Consider the following 24,662-nt stretch of genomic DNA (forward strand, 5'->3'; position numbering starts at 1 on the left):
ATGGTGCAGGAGAGAGAGATGAGAGTAGAGGAGAAAAACCTAAAGGGAAGCACAGGCTATCAGGCTGGGACCCTAAATTAAATTAAATTTAAATTAAATTAAAAAAATATATATTTTATTGTTGTATTTTTTGTTATTATTTTTTATTTTTACATTCAGCCTTTAAAAAGCCATTTTCCATGCCAGCCATTCAATAAAAAGGGGGATTATGCTGGGCATAAAAGTAAAATCTGCAGTCAAGTGTCATTTGTTTACGCCGCCACGGCTCCCGAAGAGCCTGCCCCCGCTGCTGAAAAACATCCTAGAGGAAACACTGTATATAATGATGGTTCTTTCATTTACTGGTCATTTGATGTAACCAATAGTATTAAGTTGTGTTTTGGCTTATTTGTCACTGTTGACCCGTAGTGGTGGGGTTAGGTTTAGAGTTAGGGTTAGGCTATGTAGTGGTGTTGTCCCAAGGATGGAGGAGAAGCAGTGGAGCTGTCACACGTGCAATCATTTTTTGTACATTCACAAAGTGCATCTAAAAGTACATGCAAGGTTTGATGAGCCAGTCTTTTTGAACTCATCTGAGAATTCAAACCTTCAGGGGTGAAAATCTTATCTCAACTTTGGTCAGCGCAACTACATGAATTCCTGAGTTGGACACCTTAAGTAATGCAGTAACTCAGCCAATGAACCATCTGTCACCCTGCCTGCAAAGATTATCTACATTGCTCCTGCTTACAAGGCCAGTTGTGTTAACAGTGATGTACTGGGGAGGCATATTATATTTTCCCCAGGATGGGGGCTCTTGTCCCACTTGACCTCCCCTTAAGATTCATGCCAATGTGTTCTGACAAACAAACTATTATTTTATGTGTGACCCCAATTACCCACTGGTTGACAGTTTACATCAACTGGATGTGGCTAGAAGCTAGCTGTTTATTATTCTTAAATTATTTATTCTTAACTCCCCATTTTCTTCTACAATGACCGTGCATCGCCACAGTGTTGAATTGTCAAGCAGTACCAATTTACTTGAATTAAATGACCTTTTCAGCGATAAGAAACGTACATTTATGAAGATATTTTACGAGTTATTGTGATTCATAATTGTTAAAATATCTGAGGGTTATTGTCCGTCCTCCAAATGTTGTTTATTTCAAGTTGCAGTAGAGTTTTTTGGACATTGTTTAGTCAAGGTGTGAAAATATGGCCAATTCATTAATGGGCTAGTCAGTTGGGGAGTTTGTGATATGAATTCCTTGATATGAGATGGCTTGTGCAAAAGGAAAAAAAAGGCAGAATATTATTTGACAGCATGCGGAAACATAGGAATGAGTTAAATAGTTATTGCATTCACAAGTCACATTCATAGATTTCTTTTTTTTAAAATATAATTGACCTATTATGAAGACAGCTGTAGCCTAAAAAATGTGCATTTCACATTTTATATTTATTTATATTTTGTATTTCCCCTGACTTATTTTCATTACCAAAACATTAACAATTTCCTCTATTCGGTTTGTTGCTTTAAAACATAATTGCTGCGAAACAATCAGAACCTAAATGTTTTATTTCTCCTATTCACTGCCTTCACCTATGCTGCCACTCAATTGCTTTATTTAATTTAATTTCTAAGATTGTTTTAATAAATGGTGACCAACAAATCCTGCATGGGATGCTTCTAAATTAAGGTTAACTAATAATAAAAAGTGCCACCTTCCACCTCTTTCTCATTTCTTCCAAGCAACAGGTCGGTTTTCACTGTCAGCAAAATTCTGTGTGTGGGGAGTGGAGGCCATCAGCACTGTAACCTACGAGCATTTACTAACAGCTGAGGCATTATTGTGGAACCCACATATGTTTTTGCAAGATATACTACCCTACTCTGTCTCTGATTGGTTGGATTTTTAGGTTACATTCTCTATGCCAGATCAAAGTGTTGACTCGTACATTAGCTCTGGTAATGTCTGTTTGCAGCAGTTTTTTAGCTGTAGTTTTGTGGGTACACACAACTTCTTTGGCCTCTCCTAATCTTATGCTGCTCCTGTCGGGGCCACTCATCATCCGGAAGCATTCTTTGCTGTCAGGGTGTCTTGGGCACCCTAGGTTGAATGGATAGGCAGGCTGCCACCGGGCTGCGCTGCCATTCCTCTGCCACCTAACCTGTCTGCTCTAACGTTACCTAACAGGCCCAGAGACACTTCAACTGTGGCAGCCAGTTATGGTGGTGTGTTTACCTGGTCAACCACAGTCTGCTACAGCTGCTCCGCCGCTGGCTGTTTGTTTTGAACAACCGTTAGAAAACACAAGCACAACCCATCTATGCCAGATAGCAAATGATCATACAGTACCTCTTAATTTTTTGGAGGAATTTCTTTATCAGAAGCCATACAGCATAGATTTGTTGTGTTTTAGTGTGTTACCGCATGCATCTTTTATAGACTTCAGTACAGCTAGCACCACAGTGTGGCATCAAAGCAAGATTCAGTGCTGAATGACCCTTCCTTCTCCACAGGGGGCCTTGTCCAAAACCCAGAGGAAAACATAACACCCGCTGCTGCTGATATAATAAGCACTTGCTCTTAATAACCTTAAAAGGCCAACAGCCAGTGAGCAAACACTTCTTGACTGCCTTGACCATTCATGTAGCTTACTGTTGGGGTTAAACACAAAAAAACACATTGTTATACACTGATATGTAGTATTTGGCTTCTTTCCCCTGTAAGTCTTTTATTATGAAGGCTGAATAACTACTCCAACTGACAAATACTATGATGTTGTTAATTTGTTGTAGCAAGTATTGATTATTCCTCGTCTGTCCCTGTGTTTAGCTGTATAATGCGTATGCAGAGTGTCAGACACAGCTTCAGCTTGAGAAGCAAGAAACCAGGAGGGTGAGCAGAGTGCTGGATGAGATCGTACAGGAGGTTGAGTCCAAGGCACCTGTCCTCAAGCGTCAGAGAGAAGAGTATGAGAGCATGCAGAGATCCATGGCCTCCCTGTGCAACAAGCTGGAACAAGCTCGAACGGTCTGGGATAACTTCATGTTCCTTCTGTGTCTACATACATTCTATAATATTATGTAAAACATTTTTTGTTATTTATTAATAACATTACACTGCCACACTGTTTATAATGACACTGTTTTTATTTGTGAATGGTATGTATATACAAGTGTATTTCTATTTGTTACCTTCTAATTACATTGTTTCTTTTTTGCTATTGTAATTGTGTATGGTGAAATTGAATTGATTTGATTGATTCTGAAAACAATGTATTCTGTTTAGCTTAATGTGTATTTTGTTGACTTATTTTCATTAGGAGATCTACAGTTTGCAGAAAGAGAAAGAAGAGGTCAAGCAGAGCTGTGAAAGCATGGAGAGAGATAAACTGAGGGCAGAGAGACAGCTGGAGGATACATCTACTCAGGTACACACACACACATACAGACAAAAGGAGCAATACTCATTTCTGAATAGTGCAGTTGGATTAGTTTATTTTGATTTTTTTCTTTTTTTCAAGCACTGGACAATTTGAGATTTTGGGCTATCATGCATCGATGTCAAAAATTGAGTCTGCGTCACTTGATGATACGCCCATGAATATTTATTACCTCAATGTGAAATCCTTGCAGAGGCCCGAAAGTTAGACAATAAATTATTATTATTATTTTTTTGTTTTATGAATTCCTGTACAGAGGCATAACCTGACAGGTCACGTGACTACAAAATAATAGAAAGAAATACATTTCAGAAATACAGTTGATATGTGCAATGAATGTTAATGCTATTAAGTGTATAGTTCATTAGATGAGAAGAATTTGGCATATTCAAACATAAAATATCAAACTTGTAATATGAAAATGATAATACTTACTTATACTTATACTGTCCTTGTGTGAACATGACATGTGCAATAGATACTAAATGTGCCTGTGCAATGTGCAGGGTTCCTGAGATATTAAATAACAACCGAACAAAAAAACAATCAGTCTTTAAGTGACAGTGAAGTGTATGGTTGAGTCCTTGATCAGTGGAGAAAGTAAGTGTTGTGAGCTGTGGTGTTGATGTTGTGTAGTAGCTGCACATGGTTGCATAAGTCAGTGGCTGTGGCTTATTGGTTAAATTCATCATTTTGGTTCTAAAATGGAATAGAATAGTCTTTATTGTCATTGTACAGGAGAGTACAATGAAATTGAGGGTGCTCCCGCAGCAACAAATAAAAAAAAGCAACACATAGAACAAATAGTAATATAAATATAAATAAATTATATATATAGCCCTTTAAGGTGCTAAAGGGAGGTAGGAGGAGGTAGATTGGGTTTGTTCTTGTCGGGCGGGGGGGAGGTTTGTGAGTGTATCCGTTCGTATTTGTAGTTGGTATGGCCCAGGGGAAGAAGCTGTCTGTCAGCCTGCTGGTGTGGGACTTTGTTGACCTGTAGCGTCTCCCAGAGGGCAACAGATCGAACAGGGGGTAGGCAGGGTGTGAGGGGTCTCCTGTGATGGCCTTGCAGGATGTGGCGATGTGTTCCAGGCTGGTCAGAGGGCAGCCGATGATCTTTTGGGCAGTGTTTATGGCCCTCTGCACTGCCTTCCTGTCCTCGGCTGTTGAGCCTGCGTACCACACACCCAGACAGTACGTCAGTACGCTCTCCACAGAGGAGTGATAGAAGGCCAGCAGCAGCTTTGTGTCCAGTTTGTTTTTCCTGAGGACACGCAGGAAGTGTAGTCGCTGCTGAGCCTTCTTAACCAGGGCCCTGATGTTGTAGGCCCAGGAGTGGTCTGCGGAGATGTGGGTGCCCAGAAACCTGAAGGTGGTGACAGTCTCCACCTGTTCTCCATTTATGAGGAGGGGGGTGTGGTCATGTCTGTTCTTCCTGAAGTCCATGATGAGTTCTTTTGTCTTATGGATATTCAGGGTCAGGTTGTTGTCTGAGCACCATAGTGACAGTTCCTCCACCTCGGCCCTGTACGCTGTCTCGTCCTCGCCTCGGATGAGTCCAACCACTGTCGTGTCATCCGCATATTTAATAATGCGGTTGGTTGGGTGAGTTGGAGAGCAGTCGTAGGTGTACAGGGCGTACAGAAGAGGGCTCAGAACGCAGCCTTGAGGGGAACCAGTGCTGAGTGTGAGTGCAGTGGATTGGTGGGGGCCGAGTCTCACAGACTGTGGGCGACTTGACAGGAAGTTTCTAATCCAATTGCAGGTGGGGAGGGGGATCTGTAGTTCCAGCAGTTTGGTGATGAGAATGTCTGGAATTATGGTGTTAAATGCTGAGCTGTAGTCCACGAAGAGCATCCTCACATAGCTCTTCTTGTTCTCCAGGTGGCTCAGCACTGTATGGATTGTGAGGGCGATGGCGTCCTCTGTAGAACGGTTTGCCCTGTAGGCAAACTGGTGGGGGTCGAGGGAGGGAGGGAGACAGTCTCTGATGTGCTGGGAAACTGATCGCTCCAAGCACTTCATGATTACAGACGTCACAGCGATAGGTCTGTAATCATTCAGGTGTCTATGGCAGGTTTTTTGTGGATGGGGACGATGATAGAGGCCTTCAGACATGTGGGGACGGTGGCATGTGTCAGGGAGAGGTTGAAGATTTTGGTGAGGATCCCTGCCAGTTGGTCTGCACATGCTTTAATCACTGCCCCTGGGATACCGTCAGGACCAGCAGCTTTTCTGGGGTTCACTGCTCTTAAGTTTTTTCTCACCTCGTGCTCCTGGAGAGAGAGAGGTGGGGTGCTGGAACCAGGGGGAGGCAGTGACTGCAGGTGTGTGGTGGTGGTCTCAAACTGGGCAAAGAAGCTGTTTAGCTCCTCTGCCAGTGTGCTGCTGCTGTTGGAGGATGTGGGAGGGGGGTTGCCTTTGTAGTTGGTTAGGGCCTGGATGCCCCTCCACATCTGACGCGGGTTATTGTCCGTCAGGTATTCTTCTATTTTGTTCTTGTAGGAGACCTTGGCCTGTTTGATGCCCCTCCTCAGGTCAGCTCTGGCAGTGCTGTAGAGAGCTCTGTCTCCCGTCCTGAAGGCCGAGTTACGAGCTCTGATCAGGATCTGGACTTCCTTTCTCATCCAGGGCTTTCTGTTTGGAAAGATCCGGTTGATCTGTAGGCATGCTTGATGTTAGAATAAACATGATCAAGTATGTTTTCTCCCCTGGTTGCACACTTGACGTGCTGGTGAAATTTGGGGAGAACAGTCTTGAGGCATGCTTTGTTAAAGTCCCCAGCAATGATGTGCATGCCATCCGGATGAGCCCTCTGTTGTTTACATACCATGAGCTCAAGCTTGCTGAGTGCTGTGCTAACGTTAGCATGGGGAGGGATGTAAACAACGGTTACTATGGATGGAATGTATGGAATTTTACAGTAGATATAAAAAAAATGTGGGTTTTTTCTCAGACTCTAAGCCAGAAATCGCCATTTCAGTAGCCCTCCATATGCAGAACTTTTCAGTTTTAGTTTTGTCGATATATAAAACAATTTATTACAAAATGCAATTTATTTGTTATGGCTGTTATGGTCTGATTTGTGAAGAGATCACAAGATATCCAAATACCCTCTTGAAAAACCTTGGTATATTGAAAACAAGAACTTGAACCTGGCTCCATTCAATGTTCAGTTTTCTGTTATAGAAATGTATGCATTTAATTAATTAGTTACTGAACCATTACTGATGATTAATGTTGATTTCTATCCATAAAATGTTTGCCCCTTTCACCTGTAGTGTCTCTCATACAATAGTGCAGCAGGTCAATATGAGAAGAAACTATGACTTGATTTCATTGTTTTGTGCAATTCTTTCACTTATCTCGTACAGTTATTTAACAAAAGTGTAAATAGTGGCTTGATGAAATTATACAACATGACAATAATCAAAACACAGACTAATACTAAAGATACCTGTCGACTGTTCTCTTTTATCCAGGTCTGTGCTCTTCTGGTGGAGCTGGAGGAAGCCAGAGGTAATCGGGTGACCAAGGGCGACGGCAGCTCCACCAACATTTCCAGCACCTCTGAGGTCATCAGTTCACAGCAGCTTTCCTTCCGCAGTGTGGAGGAGTTGCAGAGACAGAACCAAAGCCTGCTGGGAAGGCTGAGGGTGCTGGAGGAGGAGAAGGACAGACAGAAGAGCCAAGTCACATCAGCACGGTAACAAGTGCCTCAACTGTTTACCATTTATATGCTGATACAAGTTCTGATTCTGCTAGTGGCAGACACTTTGGCCCACAGCAACATACAAATGGTGTATAATCCTAGCCCTAGTAGATCAAGAAGAACCTAATAAATTGATAATAATTTATTTGTACCCTGGCTATTTTTGACACACATCCATACAATAAATCAAATTATGAATCTATTACTGACCCCATCTATTATAAGGGTTTTCCATAAATGTCAGTAAACTGACATTCGTAGACCTTGGTATCGTCACTGGTTTCCTGAATTGATTACATTTTAATTCACAAGGTCCCGCTTCGACTCGATTCAATTCCATATCAGTTCAGTTAAGCATATTTCAGTTATTTCAGTTCAGTAATAGCAATTTTACTTTACTAATGCTGTATATAGTACAACCCTATGACCTGGTTAATTATTTATAAAAAAAGAAGATGTGCATTGATAATTTTATTAGATGGTTTCTGATATTAGTGGTTAAAATCTAAATGATTCCAAAATGTGATAGAGACTATCGTTATAGTTTTTATATAACCTTACTATGTTGTATAAACATTTACCAATTAGTATGGCGGATAGCCTTCCATGATTCTCCCGTACACTTTCCACAAATGTAAGTATCAATACTGAATGTATTCGATTTAAATTGTAAATTGAAAAATCAATAGCATGAGCATTGGACTCAGTGAAGATTTCTGAAATATAATTTCAACATTGGCTCTGTCTCTGTTTCCTTCAGTGTGTCGGAGCTGGAGGCCGGTGTGAACAAGCTTCAGAAGGAGGTAGAGCAGCTGAGAGAGCAGAGGAACCAGCAGAAACAACTGGCTGATTCCAGCGCCAGACAGAGAGACATGTACAAGGCCCTGCTGACGCAGAGTACTGGCTTCAGCCTACCTTCCCAAGGTGATGCCAGAATACTTAGAAACTGTGTATGGGCCTTTCTGCTGGATTAGATTGGAACAGTCAATGAAAAGTTGTTCACAGAATGACATGAAGGTTTCATGCGTGTCTGCAGGTCAAGATTCATCATCCCAGTCTGCACCTGTCAGGATCTCAGTCCCAGCTACTCGCTCTACTCCTCAGAGAGCTGCTGCTGCTGAGTCAGCACAGACTGCTCAGACTAAAGCTGCTTTAAAACAGGTACGTACAAACACATGAACACACCTGTTATTAAATCAACATATGTCTTTAGAGGAGAGGAAGAGAAATCTTTAATTCAATGTGTGTGTGTGTGTGTGGGTGTGTGTGTGTGTGTGTAGCTGAATGATGCCTTCACCCTGTATAAGAAGGAGAAGGCAGAGAACGACAGGATGTTGAATGAAACAAATGACAAGCTGCAGAAGCAGCTGACAGAACTCCGCTCCAGTCATGCCAAGGTCACGTCACAACTAGAGTTCAGCAACAAGAGGTTTGTTAGGTCCAGTGTTGCTCCTGCCTCAAAGTAGGGACTTTGAACATCATTTTCATTGTTTGTATGCATTGTGTGTGCTGTTTCTCTGTGAATGACAGGTACGAGATGCTCCAGGAGACTGTATCTGCCTATCGTAGAGAGATCTGTGCCTTACAGGACAGGAGCCAAAAAATGGCTGCAACAGCCCAACGACACGAGCACATTATCCACACAATGAGCCAGGACCTGCGACAGGCTAATGAAAAACTGGCACTGGAAGAGGTGAGGAAGAAAAGAGGCTTTATTAACTTGATAAGGATGGATGGACGGATAGATATCAATTGAACTGTGAGAATTGCACATTGCTGAAAAGTTTGATAAAGCAGAGGTGAACTCTGATAAACAGTGCCATTCTTATTAAATATTGAAACAAAAGCTAAACAGATTTGTAGTTGTACATTCACTTTGTAGCTCGCTAGAGGAGATGCACTCCTCTGCGTAGTCCACACTGACTGGCAGTCATAATGACTGCATCAACAGGAGGGACATTCTCTACCTATAAAAAGGTAAATGCATCGTCATCAGCTTATTCAAAAACCTCTTCTCGCTTTATTCAGAAAGCATAATCTTTCTGACCTGTCCTGGCCTGGAAGGTGGTCACAACAGATGCGTCAACGCATGTTTTCGGCAACCACCCACAAGGGCAGGAGTGTGTGGAGACCTTACCTTCGTTTTACCCACATAAATTGCCCGGAGCTTCTTGCAGTACTCCTGGTGCTGATGCACTTTCTGCCCTTCATGAGTGGTCACAATGTACTCATACGCTCAGACAAATACAACTGTGCAGGCATACATCAACTGTCAGGGTGGACTTCAGTCCCCGCGGTTGTACACACTATTTTGTGGAGCAGTGTGCACCTCCTGTCACTAGCCCTTTTTAGATAGAAAAGGCGGCACATTTGCTCCAAGGTAACGGCGGCAATGTGCCGGCCTGTCCTTCTAAAACCGAGGCATAATATTCCTCCTTTTCCAAAAGCCGCCTCTGAGGTAGGCGTAAACATGTGACGTGACGTGAAGCTCAAAGTTGGGCTGTGAACGGTGACAACGAATTTGTCTTCAAAATAAAAGCTTTACATTGCACCCCATTGGAGTTTAGAACTGGGTTCTTAGCGGGGGGCTTTTAATTTGAAAGTAGGGACCGTCCTTAGCTTGCAGACACAACAACAAGCTAACACAACCAAACAGCTACAGAGACCGAGGAGATGCTAGCCTCTCTTGGATCTCAGCGGCTGTCCAGTTGCTCATCTTAATGTCCGCGGATGAAATGATGGACTCCCCGGCTGTGGGTCGCACAACAGTGCAGGTCATCGACACCTCCGCCCATCTCGCGCAGAGGCCGGCACATTTCCGCCTCGTTTTTAGATGGCGGGCGAGGCGGAAATAAGTGTACCCTCCTAGGCGGAAAATCGGCGGCCCACAACAGACCCCCAATTTTCCGGCCTCTGTCTAAAACCGTGGACTGAGCCGCCAAAAGGACGGGCAAATTGGCGGCTTGCTGCCCTGTATAAAAACGGCTACTGAGAGGTCATCATACTGTAATATTTATACTTATGTCATAGGCTACTTAGGGAATTTCATTTTTTTTCTCTGGTTATAATGCTCTCACACAGCCATCATGAACTCTAATATCGTAAAGAAATACTATTTTTATTATTTGTTTTAAGAGAGGAGTTATCTAAGTCAGAGTCCTGCACGGGTGAAAAATAATGTACTGTCGGACACAGATGCGGATCGAGTCGGACGCCTGGAGAGGCGGGTCGGGTTTTACGATTGCCATTTTCAAGGCGTCACTTATCATCAGTCATTATTAGCGACACAAATGATAAGCATAAATATTTCATATGAGCTCATTCATGCGTGCTTGCGCCCTCCCAGAGCTCCCATTCCCCACGCTGTCTTACTTTCACTTTTAAAAATGTGTCCGCTCAATTTTTCTTCGGGCGTCGGTATCAATTTATAGCGGGTCGGCTCGGGTACGGAATATGATTTGTGCCACTGTTGGAAAACGGGTCGGATGCGGTGACCCGTTTAGTGACCATTTTAATCCTCTAGCTAATTATCAAGCTAAATTTCCAACATGCTAGTTAACGTCAAAGACTGCGGTGGAAGACACTGTAAAATATTTACTTTCTCTAACACTGGATTTATCTATGCCTGAATTTTTTTAAAGTATAGCGGCTTTTATTTTGCCGTGGCGGTGCACCATAGTCCATTACATGTAGGGGACACCCTGGGGTTTATACACCCTGGCACATGAGTGGCCACACGTTCAACTTCATGCTTTTTCCCCTCTGGCCCTGATCCTGCCCACACTGGCCAGGGGTGTGAAAGAGGGGCTTATCACTAGGCCTGTCATGATAACAAATTTTGCTAGAAGATAAGTTGTCCCAGAAAGTATTGCAATAAACGATAATATTGTCGTTTTGAGACCATTTTTCAACTAATATTATGATAATGGCATAATAATGCAAGCACACCCTTTCAAAGATCAATAAACTTTTATTTCTAAAGAATATTTAACATTGGAATTGGAATGTGAAGAAGACATTTTAAATATCCAAAATAAATAAACAAAACACCCCAAAACAAAAAAATAAAAAGGACTCTCAGTCTCTGTTAGCAAACATTGCACTTGAATTACATACAACCAAAAACAATGACCCTAAGCCTTTAGTATGTTGTCTTTCACGCTGTACAGTTGTGGAATTGCCGTTTGTGACACGTATGTTCTCCAAGGCAATTCGTACTGGCTGTCAAATGTTTGCAGCATTTGTCAAAATGCATGCTTTTCAACGGTATTAAAGGGCTGCATCTCTTTAGCGGTGTAGCAAACTACACTAGCCATTTTTATTCTGGGCAGCAGGCCACCAATTTGGCCGTCCTTTTTGTGGCTCGGTCCACGGATTTAGACAGAGGGCTGTAAATTGGGGGTCTGTTTAGGGTTGCCAGTTTGCCGCCTCGGAGGGTACACTTATTTCTACCTCCATTGCTATCTAAATCCAAGACGTCAATGTGCCGGCAACTGTGTGAGCTGGGCTGAGGTGACGAACTGCACTGTGGTGCGACCTACAGCCGGGGAGTTTTAAAACTTGGAAACAGCTGATCACAGCAGTCAGTCCATCACTTCATCCGCGGATATCAAGATGAACAACTGGACAGCCGCTGAGATCCAGGAGATGCTACTGTCTCCTCGGTCTCTTTGGTTGTGTCTGCTTGTTGTTGTAGTGGCAAGCTAAGAATGGTCGCTTCTTTCAAATTAAAAGCCCCCCGCTAAGAACCAAGTTCTAAACTCCAATGGGGTGCAATGTAATGCTCTTATTTTGAAGACAAATTTGTGAACTGTGACAACGAATTTGTCTTCAAAACAAGAGCTTTTCTATCAAAAAAGGACTACTGTCTGTGAGTGCACACCATTTTGCACTGTCCTGTTTGTATTTTGTTTTACTAAAAGCCCCAGTGATTGTGGACTGTCGGGAATACGAAGACAGCCCCTCTGTAACTTTTGTACACTGTTGTAGCTTTTTTTCCCAGCTGGGAAAACTGCATTGGACGATTATGCTTAAGGTGCAGATGCATGTTTGTTGTATTGCTTTTAGTTTGTACTGTTTTACAACAAATGCGACATACTGGCTCGTCCAGGTTAAGTGGTTAACCACGGTCATTCGGTTTAAATCCGAAGTGCTCCCACACTGCAGCAGTCGCGTTCGGCTTTGAAACCAATTCCATATTTGTTTTATTCCCCCAAATCTCAACTAGCATTACCTCTGGCTTGCTACTCCTCACGGGGCTCTCATGCTGCACTCTGTGGTATGCCAGGTGCAGGGCCCCTCCTCCCTATATCGAGACAAAGAGTGACTGACAAGAGGGGTCACGTGAGAGACATAAGGAAAACAAACAAGCATGCAAATGGAAATAATAATAAGAGGCCGGCAAAATTATCGAGCTCACTTTAACCTCTTAATGAATGCCCCCAATTTAAGGTTCTTTTTCCAAAATGACATACCAAAATTAAAAGCTTGACAGCTCCCACATAGTTTGAGACTCAGGGATGATATCTTGGTACCATTGGAAAGGTAACCCTCAAGTTTTTTCTAGAAGTGTAAGTGTGATTCTATGACATACTGACACAGAGTTACAGAGGTTGGAACACAGGTTTTGGTTTCCGTCCAAAAACAAGGGTGTTCCTATGTTGGAACGGTGTTCCTTAAGGGGCTAATTTATTGTACAATTAATTGATTTATTGATTATTGTAAAAGGCCTACTTATTGCTCATCCTGAGAGGTGACCTGTTCTCACAGGCGGGCTTGGCCTGTGAAATGCAGTTGGACTTCCACGGAATGTCAGTACAACCATTCAGAGTGCTAGAGCCTCTTCTACAAGGTCACTAAATGTCTATAAATGGCGTGTTTTTGAAGACTGGTGTTCAATGTCACAGGAGGTGTTCTTCCAGTACTTTGTGCCATGATTCTCAGTTTTCTCAAAGACTTCTTCATACTTTACTTGGCTGCCATTGCAGCATGCCATGTGGGTTTTGATAGAAAGGCTTTGGGGCAACATCACCTTGGCAGCCATTCTATGAAGGGTGCCTGCTGTCTGCAGACAGTATCCAAACAGCCTGCTCTTTCCTGGGATTTGTCATCTGTTTTGGATGCACTGTCTCAACCCCCCTTCAAGTCTTTGGATCAGGTGGCTCTGTAAGTGCTCTCACTTAAGACTGCTCTTTTGCTGGCATTGGTATCTGCAAAGCAAGTTCAGTGATGTTCATGCATTTTCTGTAAACCCTCCAGTTTGCCACAGGGGACACTGATGCTACAGCCTAATCTGCCCTTTGTACCAAAAATCCTGGTCTGGTGTTCCATCCCCTTGACCTAGTGGCTTTTCCCCCTATTCCATTCTCCCCCTCAGAGCAGGAGCAATTATATACATTGTGCCCTGTGCTTGCATTAGCATGTATGTGAATGAGACACAGGAGTGTAGAAAAACAAATCAGCTTTTTGTGTCATGGGCAAAATTTCATACTGGTAAGCATTAGGGCTGAACAATATGGACAAAATTTCATATCTCGATATTCATGCCAGATATCTCAATATCGATATGATACGATATGACTACGGGTTCGGTGAAAACCAAGCATTTTCCAGAAAAATAAATAGATTATTTTAAGCCATATACAAATTGTAGTGAGTTTGTGATTATTTGGTAAAGATTTCTCTATCAACCGAGACAAATATATATGAAGTGACAACAGTGAAGGGAGGGAGAAGATCAAACGAACTATGTGCATTTTTACAAGATGAACGATGACATTCTAATCTGGAGAGAAAGAGTGAGAGTGAAGATGGAGACTCAGCAGCTTCAGGTTATCACAGGTAAAGTACCAGTGGAATTTAGAAAGACTAAGAAGTCAGAGAATTAACGGATCAAAACAGAGTAGACAGCAGCTATACGGTCTCAAATCCACAGAGTGAGCGGCCGCAGCGTCCGCTCCTGCTGCCCCAGCCAGCCCCCACACACACACACACACCTGGCGCCTGCAGCCGGGTGAGAGGACAGAGAGCCGGCGCTGCTGCAGGGGAGCCGCAGACTGTGATGACTCTGAGCAGCAGGAGAATTACAATATAATATATTTCTCGCCTTTCCCCTGATGATCTGAATAAGTCGCTAAATTTGTTGCTAGTCGCTTTTCAGAAATAAAGTCGCTAAGAGGGTCTGAAAAGTCGCTAAACTAGCTAGAAATAGTGTTGTGACGTTTACGAACGAACCGATTCTATTGACCGGCTCGTTAACATGAACGATGGGATCCGAGTCGCAGCTGGGAACCGTTCTTTTTTTTTTTTATATATATCACTGTGTGCTCCTCCCCTGAGTGGGACAGAGAAGTTACATGGAGAGGAGCGCAGCCCAGCTGCACGGTGCTTATTAGATATGCAAATGTAGCATGATGACACCTGAGTTGTGCACGCTGCCTTTGCCTAAAAAAAACAAAAACAAAAAAAACAAAAAGAGAAACATGCGACTGCCCCTGCCTCGGAGAGCAGAGCAGCTGCAGCGGTCTTAATTAGGAGGAGGACAGTTTTGTTCCAAATCTCACCCCATCATATCTCCCAGTGATTATTTCCAAGATAAAATGAGTTACCACCAGGCTGGCTTCTTAAAACTTAATAAATTTAAAAATCAGTCAAATGAGCCAGTTTTTTGACCGGCTCTTTGAAAGGAACGGCTCACCAAGATCCGGCTCCCCTCAAAGAGCCATAAATCCCATCTCTAGCTAGAAAGTTGTGTGTGCGTCTCAGTCTCCGTCTCTCTCACTCTCGCCCTCCTATGTTTGTCATTGGTTGGCTTCATCTGTCGATCCACAGCAAGCATGAAATAAGGTTTGTGGTTGGCTGGCCTTAGCGGTGCATTCAAGGGCAATCATAAAAAGGATGTTTGTTGTGACTGCCAGAGCTGTACCTGCAGGGTGAGCGGGGTAATCTATATTGTTTATATCGTTGCTTTTAAGATATGAATATCTTGAATGTTCATATCTAGATATAGATACGATAACGATATATCGTTCAGCCCTAGTAAGCATATCACAAAACAAATGCTTTAGCTTTTGGGCAAGATTGGATCATTTGTTTGGAAGCAAGGGGCTTCTTTAATTGCCCCCCTGTGATAAATTTGAATTAATTTGAATTCAGGTCCTTGCTGGTCTGTGCATTCACTCTACTAGGGGTGATAGCAACATCCTAGGCCCTGTTTAGAAATATTTCTATCCAAGACATGTTTGGTGTCCAGGTGGGCTACACCTCACACCTTTGCAAGGGTTCTATGCACTGGATGTCACTGCGCTCCCTTTCACACACACCGTGCCGAGTGTAGGCTCCTCTGGGGGTCATGATTTGTAAGCCAGTGATTGGCAGGGGATCTTCAATAGAAGCTTGTCTGGCAATATGGGAGTCGGTATATCCACATTCCTCAGTATATCCCCATCCCAGTTTTCTGATGGCATGAGTGAGGTATCTCACCAGACCATCCTTTTTGCTTAAAGCGAGGAAGAGGTTTGTTTATTTTGAATGAGGTGATGGCGGTGCATCATCCTCTTTTATAAGAAGAGTCCCTCCCCTTGATGCAGTCATCATGACCTCCAGCCAATGTGGCTGGCTTAATGATATTTGGCTTCTGAGGACTATGCAGAGGATTGTACTCCTTAGTGAGATACCTCACTCATGTTACCTTTGTAACCTACATTTCTTTCTGGCACTCCAGTTTGGAGCTCTGAGAAACTGTGATGAACATTTTTTTAATTTCTTTTGTGACATTTTATAGACTATATGTTTGAATGATTAATTGTGAAAATATTCAGCAGATTATCGCATTAATGAAAATAATAGTTACTTGTTAAACATCAGGTTTCAAACATCATGCAGTTCTAGCAGATGATCCCATACAGCCTGAACCAAACAGCACTGTTTCAGTGCTCATTTGAGCTTTTTGACAACTGTTTAGAGGAAAGATTATTGGAAAACTGAAAAAGGAGCTCGCTGATTTAGTGCAGTGTTGAAATTTGCAATAATGGAGCCTTTGCCTGTAAAAGTCTGTTGATAAAAGCTCTTATAGTGAGAACCCAAACATATATCTCTCCTTCTCTGTGAAAAACCAGCTTACAGAGTTATGTTTTTCTAATTCATTACTTTGAGTCATTGGGTGAGATGATTGTCACTATGTAAATGTCTGAACTACCAAAAAACACCAAACAAAAGGTTTCAATTCTTCCACATTTTCCTTTTTGTATATTTTTCAATCATTGGCTAATTCCTTAATTTTCCTGTGTGTCTGTAGGTACGTGTAGAGAACTTGACTAAAGAGAGAGACATGTTAAGACAAGCAGAGAGTCGACTCAATCGAGACAAGGAAGCCATGCTGGCTGAGCAAAGGAACCAGAACCTGCTGCTCACCAACCTCAAGACTATACAGGTACCAAATCATACAACCACTGAAACATCTCATTTTGGGTTTATTTTATTTGTTTTATAGAATAGGCAGGATTGCTGCTGTAATGTAATACCATTACCATTAGAAAATTAAATCACAAGGTTTCTATTTTTCATTCTCTCCATAAATTGTATAAGTCAGTCTTAAAAAAATATGACTGAAATTGACAACTATTAAGTTAAATCGACTGCATGTGTTATCATATTGTGGCCACTGTGATTCAGGATTTGATCATCTAGACTGTTGCAAGTTACTGGCAATCAGATAAACCTACCTTTTTATTTGTTTTTCCTCATGATTTCTCCTACTCTCATATTGATGTAGTTGACTATGGAGCGTACAGAGACAGACACTCGCCAGAGACTGAACAACAAGATTGAGCATCTAGAGGCAGAAGTGGCTTCAATGAAGACCAGGCTCGACCTGGAAGTAGCACAGAGACACAGTCTCGGGCGCACCATGGATGTATGTACAGTTTATTGCATATTTAAAAATGTAATTGTTGTTGGACACAGCCTGTGATATTGTCTTGTCCATCTGTCACCTCTGACTCTTCACCAGGCTCAGTTATTGGAGGCTAAGAAACAGCTCGAGACCCAGAACACCTTGCAGCAGAAGACAAGGGAGTTGTTGCGCAGCTCTGAGCAGCAGGTGGCAGCACTTAGAGCCCAGGTGGCTTCTGCTTCATCCTCAGAAGCCGTCACCACCTCTAGCAACACACCCACCCCAGCTACCAGAACTGCAGGACTTAGAGCACCACTCCGAGGTAAAATGCAGTACTAAGTAGTGAAGGGCCAAGTCTGTATCTGTAGTATGTGGACAACTAATGGGAGTTTGAAATTCTGAATGGTGCCGAGCAATAGAAAAAGTTGTAACTAATTTCCTTGTCTCTGTCTAGCATCAGTACGCTCTCCAGTGCCAGCAGCCTCCCAGCAGCCCAGCCAGTCGGAACAGGAACTTATCGAAGTGAAAGGTCTTCTGCGTACTGCAGAGGAACAAAAAAATGAACTAGCAGAGCAGCTAAAGAATGCTAATGCTAATGTGGAGCAGTACAGAGCTGTGGTACTGACTCTGGAAGACAGTCTGAAGAAAGAAAAGGAGGTACAGCACTTTGGGTTATTGTTCTTCATCAGCCTATCTTCTTGTATTTTCTCATACACACCTGTCACACATGTAACCCTCCTCCTTTCTTTAGTCTCGCTCCCCTCTGGAGATCCGGCTGAAGGAGTCTGAGGAGGTGCAGAAGCAGCTGGAGAAGAGAATTTTGGAGGTGGAGAAAATAAAGCAGCATGAGCAAGAACAGAAGAGAAAAGCTATAGATGCAGTGGAAAAACAAGTAAGCCTGCGGCAAACATTTTATACAAGTGACCATTAGAGGAAATGTTTTGTCGCGTTCTGTCTTTGTCCCTTAGTTAAATTGTGTGAAATTGTCACTTAACTACCGGGTTAAAAAACTTGCTAATCTAAAACCTACTTTTCAAATAAATCGCCTAATAAATCAGACATAGATTTTATATGACATATGTTCATCTTAGACACCCCTGATTCACAATATCATTTGCACTTGAACATGGGTGCATTTCACACTCGGCTGTCAGCCTAAATATGCAGACCTCAGATTGTCTAAGTTCTTTTCCCTGCTCTCTTATACAGGTGTTAGAGCTGCAGCGCAATCTGAAGTTCAGCCAGGCAGAGCAGCAGGATGCGCTGGAGAGGGCTACTGCCGCTGTTACACTTGAGCAGAAGGCCATACAGGACAGCCTACTGCAGGTTCCTTAACACACTCAAAACATCAGACTTGACATGAATGTGAAAGCAGTTTAAACTGATGGGGGCTCAACAACTTATTGTTGTCATCTCCTCAGACAAAGCTAGCTGGAGAGGCGCAGGCTAAGTATGAGCGCGAGCTAATGCTTCATGCTGCTGATGTGGAGGCCCTTCAGGAGCTCAAGAAAAGATTCCAGATAGAAGCATCAAAGAAGAGGGAGTTAGAGGAGCAAATAAACAAGACCTCCTCCATCCTGCAGGAGAAGACTGCAGCCTTGAATTCACTGGAGAGACAGCTGAAGGTAGGACATCTAACTTGAGAGGGAAGAAATGAGGCAACCTCCCTGAGGCAACAGTCCTTTCCAAACACTTTGTATAGATTTTCACGAATTATCCAGAAAAGGACTTCAACTGAATGAAATGCATGTGAAATGTAACCAATTTGTCTTTAAAAGATTTTTAAAAGACCACCGGCGGAAACATTGCTTTAGATTATTGATGTTTCTGTTTAGTCGTAACAGTTTGACTCTCCTTCAGGACGATCTGTCCAACAAGAATCGTCGCTGTGAGGAGCTGGGGAAGCAGAATGCACTTCTGCACCAACAGATGGATGAGATGGCCTCCAAGAGTCGTCAGGTGCAACAGCAGCATCAGCAGCTGCACCTTGACCTGTCATTCAGTGAGGAAGGGAAGACCACTGAACAGATACTAGAAATACTAAGGTAAAGATGGGACTTCATTGCAGTGGTATTGTACAATCACTGTGCAATTGGGGCTACAGAAAACTGTCTTAGTTTGAAGTCGTTGGGATTGAGTTTGAAATGTGTGTGTAGGTTTGTGCGGCGTGAGAAAGAGATTGCTGTGGCTCGATGTGAGGCGTCTGAGGAAGAAGCTCTTCGCCACAAACAGCGGGTGGAACACCAGGACAGAGAACTGAAGGAGCTCCAGGAAGCTTTGAACACTGAGAGGGAGAAGATGCAGGTATGAAAACAAACCATGATAGTGTGATGATGATAATAATAATAATAATAATAATAATAATAATAATAATAATAATAATAATAATAATAATAATAACGATAATAACGATAATAACTATTCTTCTTCTTCTTCAATATAATGTATTGCCAGGTGATGAAGAATACTCTGATCCTCTACCACAGACATGAGCTGGTTATCCAGAGTGATTAATTCATTTACACTCTCTGTAATATTTGTGGCCATGTCGCTGTCCCAAGGATATTTCTCTTTTCTTCACGTTCAAAATTGCAGATTCTGATCAGCAGAAAAATTCCCAGATCGGCCCCGAGCCTACAGATCGGATCGGGACATCAATAATAATAATAATAATAATAATGATGATAATAATGATGATGATAATGATGATGATGGTGGTAATAATAATGATAATGATGATGGTAATAATGATGATAATAATGATAATAATAATGGTGAGTAGGTAAGAACATACAGGGATTTTTTTTTTGCTGTTAATGATGAGAGCAACAACATCAGAATCATTTATATGTCTAACGTAAATGGATTTTTGTGGCATGGTAACCACTTGTAATCTCTCAAGGTGAAACTTGTGGCAACTCTAAAGGTAGGCAGTAGATAAATTGAATAGGCATCGGACCCACTTTTTTGCAAAGGAAAAATGTCTGCAACATGTAAAATATGTAATTAAGGCTTTCCACAAGTACTGTCCCTGTTCCATTTCAAGTTAGATTTGTATATAATAGTATGTATATGAAAATAACAACGTGACTGAATACCGAATTCTTTTATTTGAATATTTATTATTTCCGCTGTGTGAGATGACCTTTAATTTATTGTCTGATCGATTTGCTGTGGGACTAGAGAGAATCTGTATGTGTTTCAGACTGTGAATGAGGGCGTAGGCTTCAGCAATGTATAGCTTTGTCAAAAAAATTGTAATTTCAACTTGAGACTATAAAGAATAAAAGTGGCTAGAGAGACAACTGTTAATTATAACTATCTTTCTGTTTGCCCTCCCTCCGTCGTTCAGGCTACATCGAAGACTCTGTCCCAGCAGGAGGAACAGCTGAAGAAGATTGAGACTATCGGTGCTCTCCAAGAAAGCAACAGGATGCTGAAAATGGACCGTGATAAACTGGAACAAGAGCTGCAGCAAGCTCAGGCTAAAGTAAGGGTCAAGTGTTGCATTATATGGTTTGTCCTCTAACTGTCTGTCACTTTCCCTAAACCCCTCTGGCTGAAATTTCATTGGGGAGCATAAATGTCATCAATATCAGTTGCTCTTTTGACAGATCGAACTTGAATAACTTGAAAAACGCATTAACAAGCAAACCCTTTATCTATATTAACGGATTGCTTTATGTTTTCAGCACAGCCTTCAAGCTTGTACTACCATTTGTTTATTAATGATACTAGTGCAAAACGAGCTCTAATTACATGTATTTTAGGTAAGCCTTGAGGAAGCATGACCACTGCTTGGAATCTGGCACTAATAGGAAAGTTTGAATCTCAAAATACTGATGTATACCAACTTGTTTTTATATTAAGACTTGAGATTGTTAATGGAACCTTGTATTAACAAGCGGAAGTTCTTCTGAGAGTTATTCTTTTATATCCATGCTTATCTTGTGATCTGTTAGTGTCACTCAAAGTATCAGTACCATTTTTGTTTTGTTTTTTTTTAAAACCACTTGGAATAGATTAGCACCCCTGCCTCCTTATGAGGACGCTGACTGGACTGGTGATGGTTTGATGGACAGGAATTGAAGTTCTTTAGTCGTTTGTGTTATATCGTGTATCGCAGACCCACCTTGCTCTCATCTGACATTATAACAGGAAGAATATGATAATAACAACATGTTGTGAGTTCATATTTGTTTCTCAACCCTAATCTACACAGTTTGTATCTTACTCTGTCAGGTTACGAAGCTCCAGTCAGACATCAGCCCACTACATCAATCTTTGTCTGTGCTGTCTGAAAAAAATGGCTCCCTGCAGGCTGATAAGAGGATACTGGAAGAAGACCTAAAACGCTGGAAGGCAAAAACACAGGTAACTGGTATATGTTTGTGTTGTGGAACATGGCAAGAATGAGGGCAGGAGTGTGTATACCTGCATATATTATTTTTGTAAATCATTTCTGATCCAGCTACATTATCTTGTTTTAAATATTTATTCCTCAGCACCAACAACAGCTGTGATCATTGTGTTCTTGGGTTTGTGCGTTTCTTCCCATTCTCTTGACCACGATATCTCAGGAACACCTTGAGGGCATGTCTTCAAATATGGCACAAATGTCCACTTGGAGTTGAGGATGGTCAAAGATCACTGTGACCTAAAAAAAATGTTTTTGTCCGTAACTTAAGAATTCACACACACACACACACGTGACCATATTGCACATTGGGGTCAGATACTGAATTGGTGACACTATGGTGTCCACCTTGAAACTGTGCTGATTGAAGAGATCTGCTGTGCTGGTTAAAGATGGTTGTGAGGCATCTATGTTTTGCAATTTGAAGCTTCTTCATGTTCTATCAGAATCAGCCTTATTGACGTGTGAACACATACAAGGCATTTGACAGGCTTTTGTTTCTCTCAAGGAGCTCACATACTAACAAACTTACAGCAGTAGTCCACCAAGAGCTCATTGGCTTTGCTGATATTAATTTTCAGGTGATAAGAACTGTAACTTGATTAGTGCTTGGAGGCGTACAATTGCTGTATTAAAAAAATAGACTGTAATTCCTTTTTTTTATATTGCACACACTATTTTCTGCTGTTTAAACACAGTTCTTACATGCTGTTGATATATTTTCATTAACTTCACCATTAATTTACCTCATACAATTTTGTGTTTTGTCCCAGTATTATGTTTAATACAGCTTTTTTTTCTTTCCTTTTTTCAGATTTCTACAGTTACTATTTCACTTATTCTTGAATCCTTATCTCTCTACAGCAACTGATTAGCCAACAGAAAGATGGCGACGTTGAAGAGAGACAGAAAATCACCAATGAGAGAGAAGCTCAGCAGAGGCGGATTGCACAATTTGCTGAAGAGACAGCCAAGCTAAAGACTGAACTGGCAAGGTAGAACCCCACTGCGATCTCACACACACACACACACACACACACACACACACACACACACACACACACACACACACACACACACATACATGCACACACACACACACACTGGAGTACCTAAGTACCAAAGCACTTGGTATACAAAAGGACAAAATGTAGCATCAGTTCAAAGGAATGAATCTGCAGAGCGACTGTTAATGATAGCTTTAGATATATTTTCTCTTTTGTGCCAGACCTTTTGTAGTCTGTCAATCAAAATGACCAGAGCAATAATACTACACTGTGTGCAGCAGAGATTATGATCTGTGGCAGATTGATCATCCCTAAAAATAACCTAACTGAGATTATGGTTATGTGTATAAGGTCGAGTGCCAGCAGTAACTCTGCTCAGTCTCAGCTGCAAGGCCTCAGAGATTCTGTGGCCCGTCTGACGTCAGAGAGGGATGCTCTGAAGAAAGACCTGGAAACCAAAAACAGTGACATTCTGGAGAAGAACAAGACCATCACACAGGTGAAGAAGATTGGACGACGCTACAAGACCCAGTATGAGGAGCTCAAAGCCCAGCACGACAAGGTGGGACTGGAGTCAGTTTGGATTAAAGTCTGCAGGAGATGACCACTTTAGTATGAATGAAAACTGAAACACTGAGATGTGTGTCTGTGTGTTCCAGGTGGTTGAGGAAACGGCTGCTAAAGCAGGAAGTGAGGCGTCTCCAAGCCAGGAGGTGCAGCAGGAGCTGACAAAAGCCCAGGAGGAGCTCAACAAGGCCAGAGAAGAGCTGAACACACTGAAGGAGGAGGTGCAGAAAAAGCAGGAGGAGGTGAGCATGGAGATATTTAAGCCTTTATTACCCCAATATTCTGCTTTACATTCAGTACATGTTATTCTACAGTCTGTGGCTGTGAACCTTGTCAACGTACAGTAAAGGCCCCTTCACATTATGCTGTTTTGGGCTGTATGAAACAGAAGTTGACAATAGTTGGAGAATCTCTGGTCATCAATCAGAAACAGAGGTCCTTGACTGCGGTAAGAAATACCCATCAAAAGGCAGTTGGCAGCCAAAAGCAGTCTGCAGCAACATGTCAAAGGTTTAGGAACGAATTGTAATATGACTTCTGCTACAACCCATAAAAAAGACCAACCAATGTTGAAAGAAAAAATTAGAGGTTGATAAAGCTTGTTTATTGTTTTTCCACATTTTCTTAATGGAGTTGGATGAAGTGGGCTGATGATGAGCCTCTGCTGTCATGTACTTGACATCATAATACCATTTAACACATTCATCACACATTCATCTGACAACCTTAATAATGCTTAACACCAAGATTGTATTAGTCTCTTCTTACACAGCGTAACATGGAATTAACACACATTGTCATAGTTGCATTGTCTAAGGTGTCTTAAGTCGAGGGACAAGCCCAAAGCACATGATGATTCATTAGAACACATAGTCTAGGAACTACAAAATATAGATTATACTGTAAACGCAGATACATGGCTCTGATCCCTTTAACGTTTAAGCCAGAATGTTGGAAAGTGTCAGGATTTTTTTTTCTTCTTTTTTCTACAAACCAGGCCCAGAAGTTTCAGCAGGGGCTGGAGGAGGCCAAGAAAGAAAACCAGCAGACCAAGGAAAAGTTTCTGGAGGCCAAAAACCAGCTGACACAGAACCAGAACCAACTGACACAAGTACCGTAGCACATTCAGTACAGATACAATAGATACAATGTTGTCTGGGCATATATTAATTACTGTTAATACTTTACAGAATGGCTGGGCGATAAAACGATCTCAATCATTTTCACGATAAAATTTTCCACGATAACGATTATAATTTATTTTATTTTTTTTGTATTTGAGTCTGTTTTCCTCTACCTAGAAAACACTACACCAACAGCCAATCACACAGCAGAAAAACACATGCATGTGGTGGATGCATGTTTCTGGCCCCTCTCACTGACACAACAACTCAGACTGAATGACGTGTCAAGCCGACACAAGAAAATGAGTGGTCCGACTAGCGCGTGTGTGTGTGTGAGAGAGAAAGAGAGAGAAGAGAATAAACGGCATAGCGGAGTTGGAACTTGTCAATGTAAACCACTTGCCTTATTCTTGCTGCTGCTCGCTATATTGGTGTCAGAAGTGGGATCTCAACATGACCGAGAGCATGCTAGCTTTGCCGATGGTGCCAGCGCTTCCTGGCCGACAAAGGA

General features: G+C 42.1%; 1 protein-coding gene across 1 annotated transcript in view; it reads left to right on the forward strand.

Moving 5' to 3' along the window:
* The window catches only part of LOC115572299 (nucleoprotein TPR-like), a 50,373-nt gene that overhangs the window by 8,172 nt on the left and 17,539 nt on the right, over positions 1-24,662 (forward strand). Inside the window, exons 12-33 of the mRNA XM_030402225.1 lie at positions 2,823-3,020; positions 3,313-3,420; positions 6,915-7,138; positions 7,905-8,068; positions 8,181-8,305; positions 8,425-8,573; positions 8,675-8,837; positions 16,440-16,574; positions 16,917-17,057; positions 17,154-17,358; positions 17,491-17,693; positions 17,788-17,928; positions 18,246-18,362; positions 18,458-18,661; positions 18,897-19,081; positions 19,193-19,340; positions 20,389-20,526; positions 21,279-21,410; positions 22,318-22,448; positions 22,812-23,022; positions 23,120-23,269; positions 24,025-24,138. Coding sequence (XP_030258085.1) covers positions 2,823-3,020; positions 3,313-3,420; positions 6,915-7,138; positions 7,905-8,068; positions 8,181-8,305; positions 8,425-8,573; positions 8,675-8,837; positions 16,440-16,574; positions 16,917-17,057; positions 17,154-17,358; positions 17,491-17,693; positions 17,788-17,928; positions 18,246-18,362; positions 18,458-18,661; positions 18,897-19,081; positions 19,193-19,340; positions 20,389-20,526; positions 21,279-21,410; positions 22,318-22,448; positions 22,812-23,022; positions 23,120-23,269; positions 24,025-24,138 — 3,486 coding nt within the window. The remainder of the gene's footprint in view (positions 1-2,822; positions 3,021-3,312; positions 3,421-6,914; positions 7,139-7,904; positions 8,069-8,180; positions 8,306-8,424; positions 8,574-8,674; positions 8,838-16,439; positions 16,575-16,916; positions 17,058-17,153; positions 17,359-17,490; positions 17,694-17,787; positions 17,929-18,245; positions 18,363-18,457; positions 18,662-18,896; positions 19,082-19,192; positions 19,341-20,388; positions 20,527-21,278; positions 21,411-22,317; positions 22,449-22,811; positions 23,023-23,119; positions 23,270-24,024; positions 24,139-24,662) is intronic.

The sequence above is a fragment of the Sparus aurata genome, chromosome 21 (genome assembly GCF_900880675.1).
Source record: "Sparus aurata chromosome 21, fSpaAur1.1, whole genome shotgun sequence".
Lineage (NCBI taxonomy): Eukaryota > Metazoa > Chordata > Actinopteri > Spariformes > Sparidae > Sparus > Sparus aurata.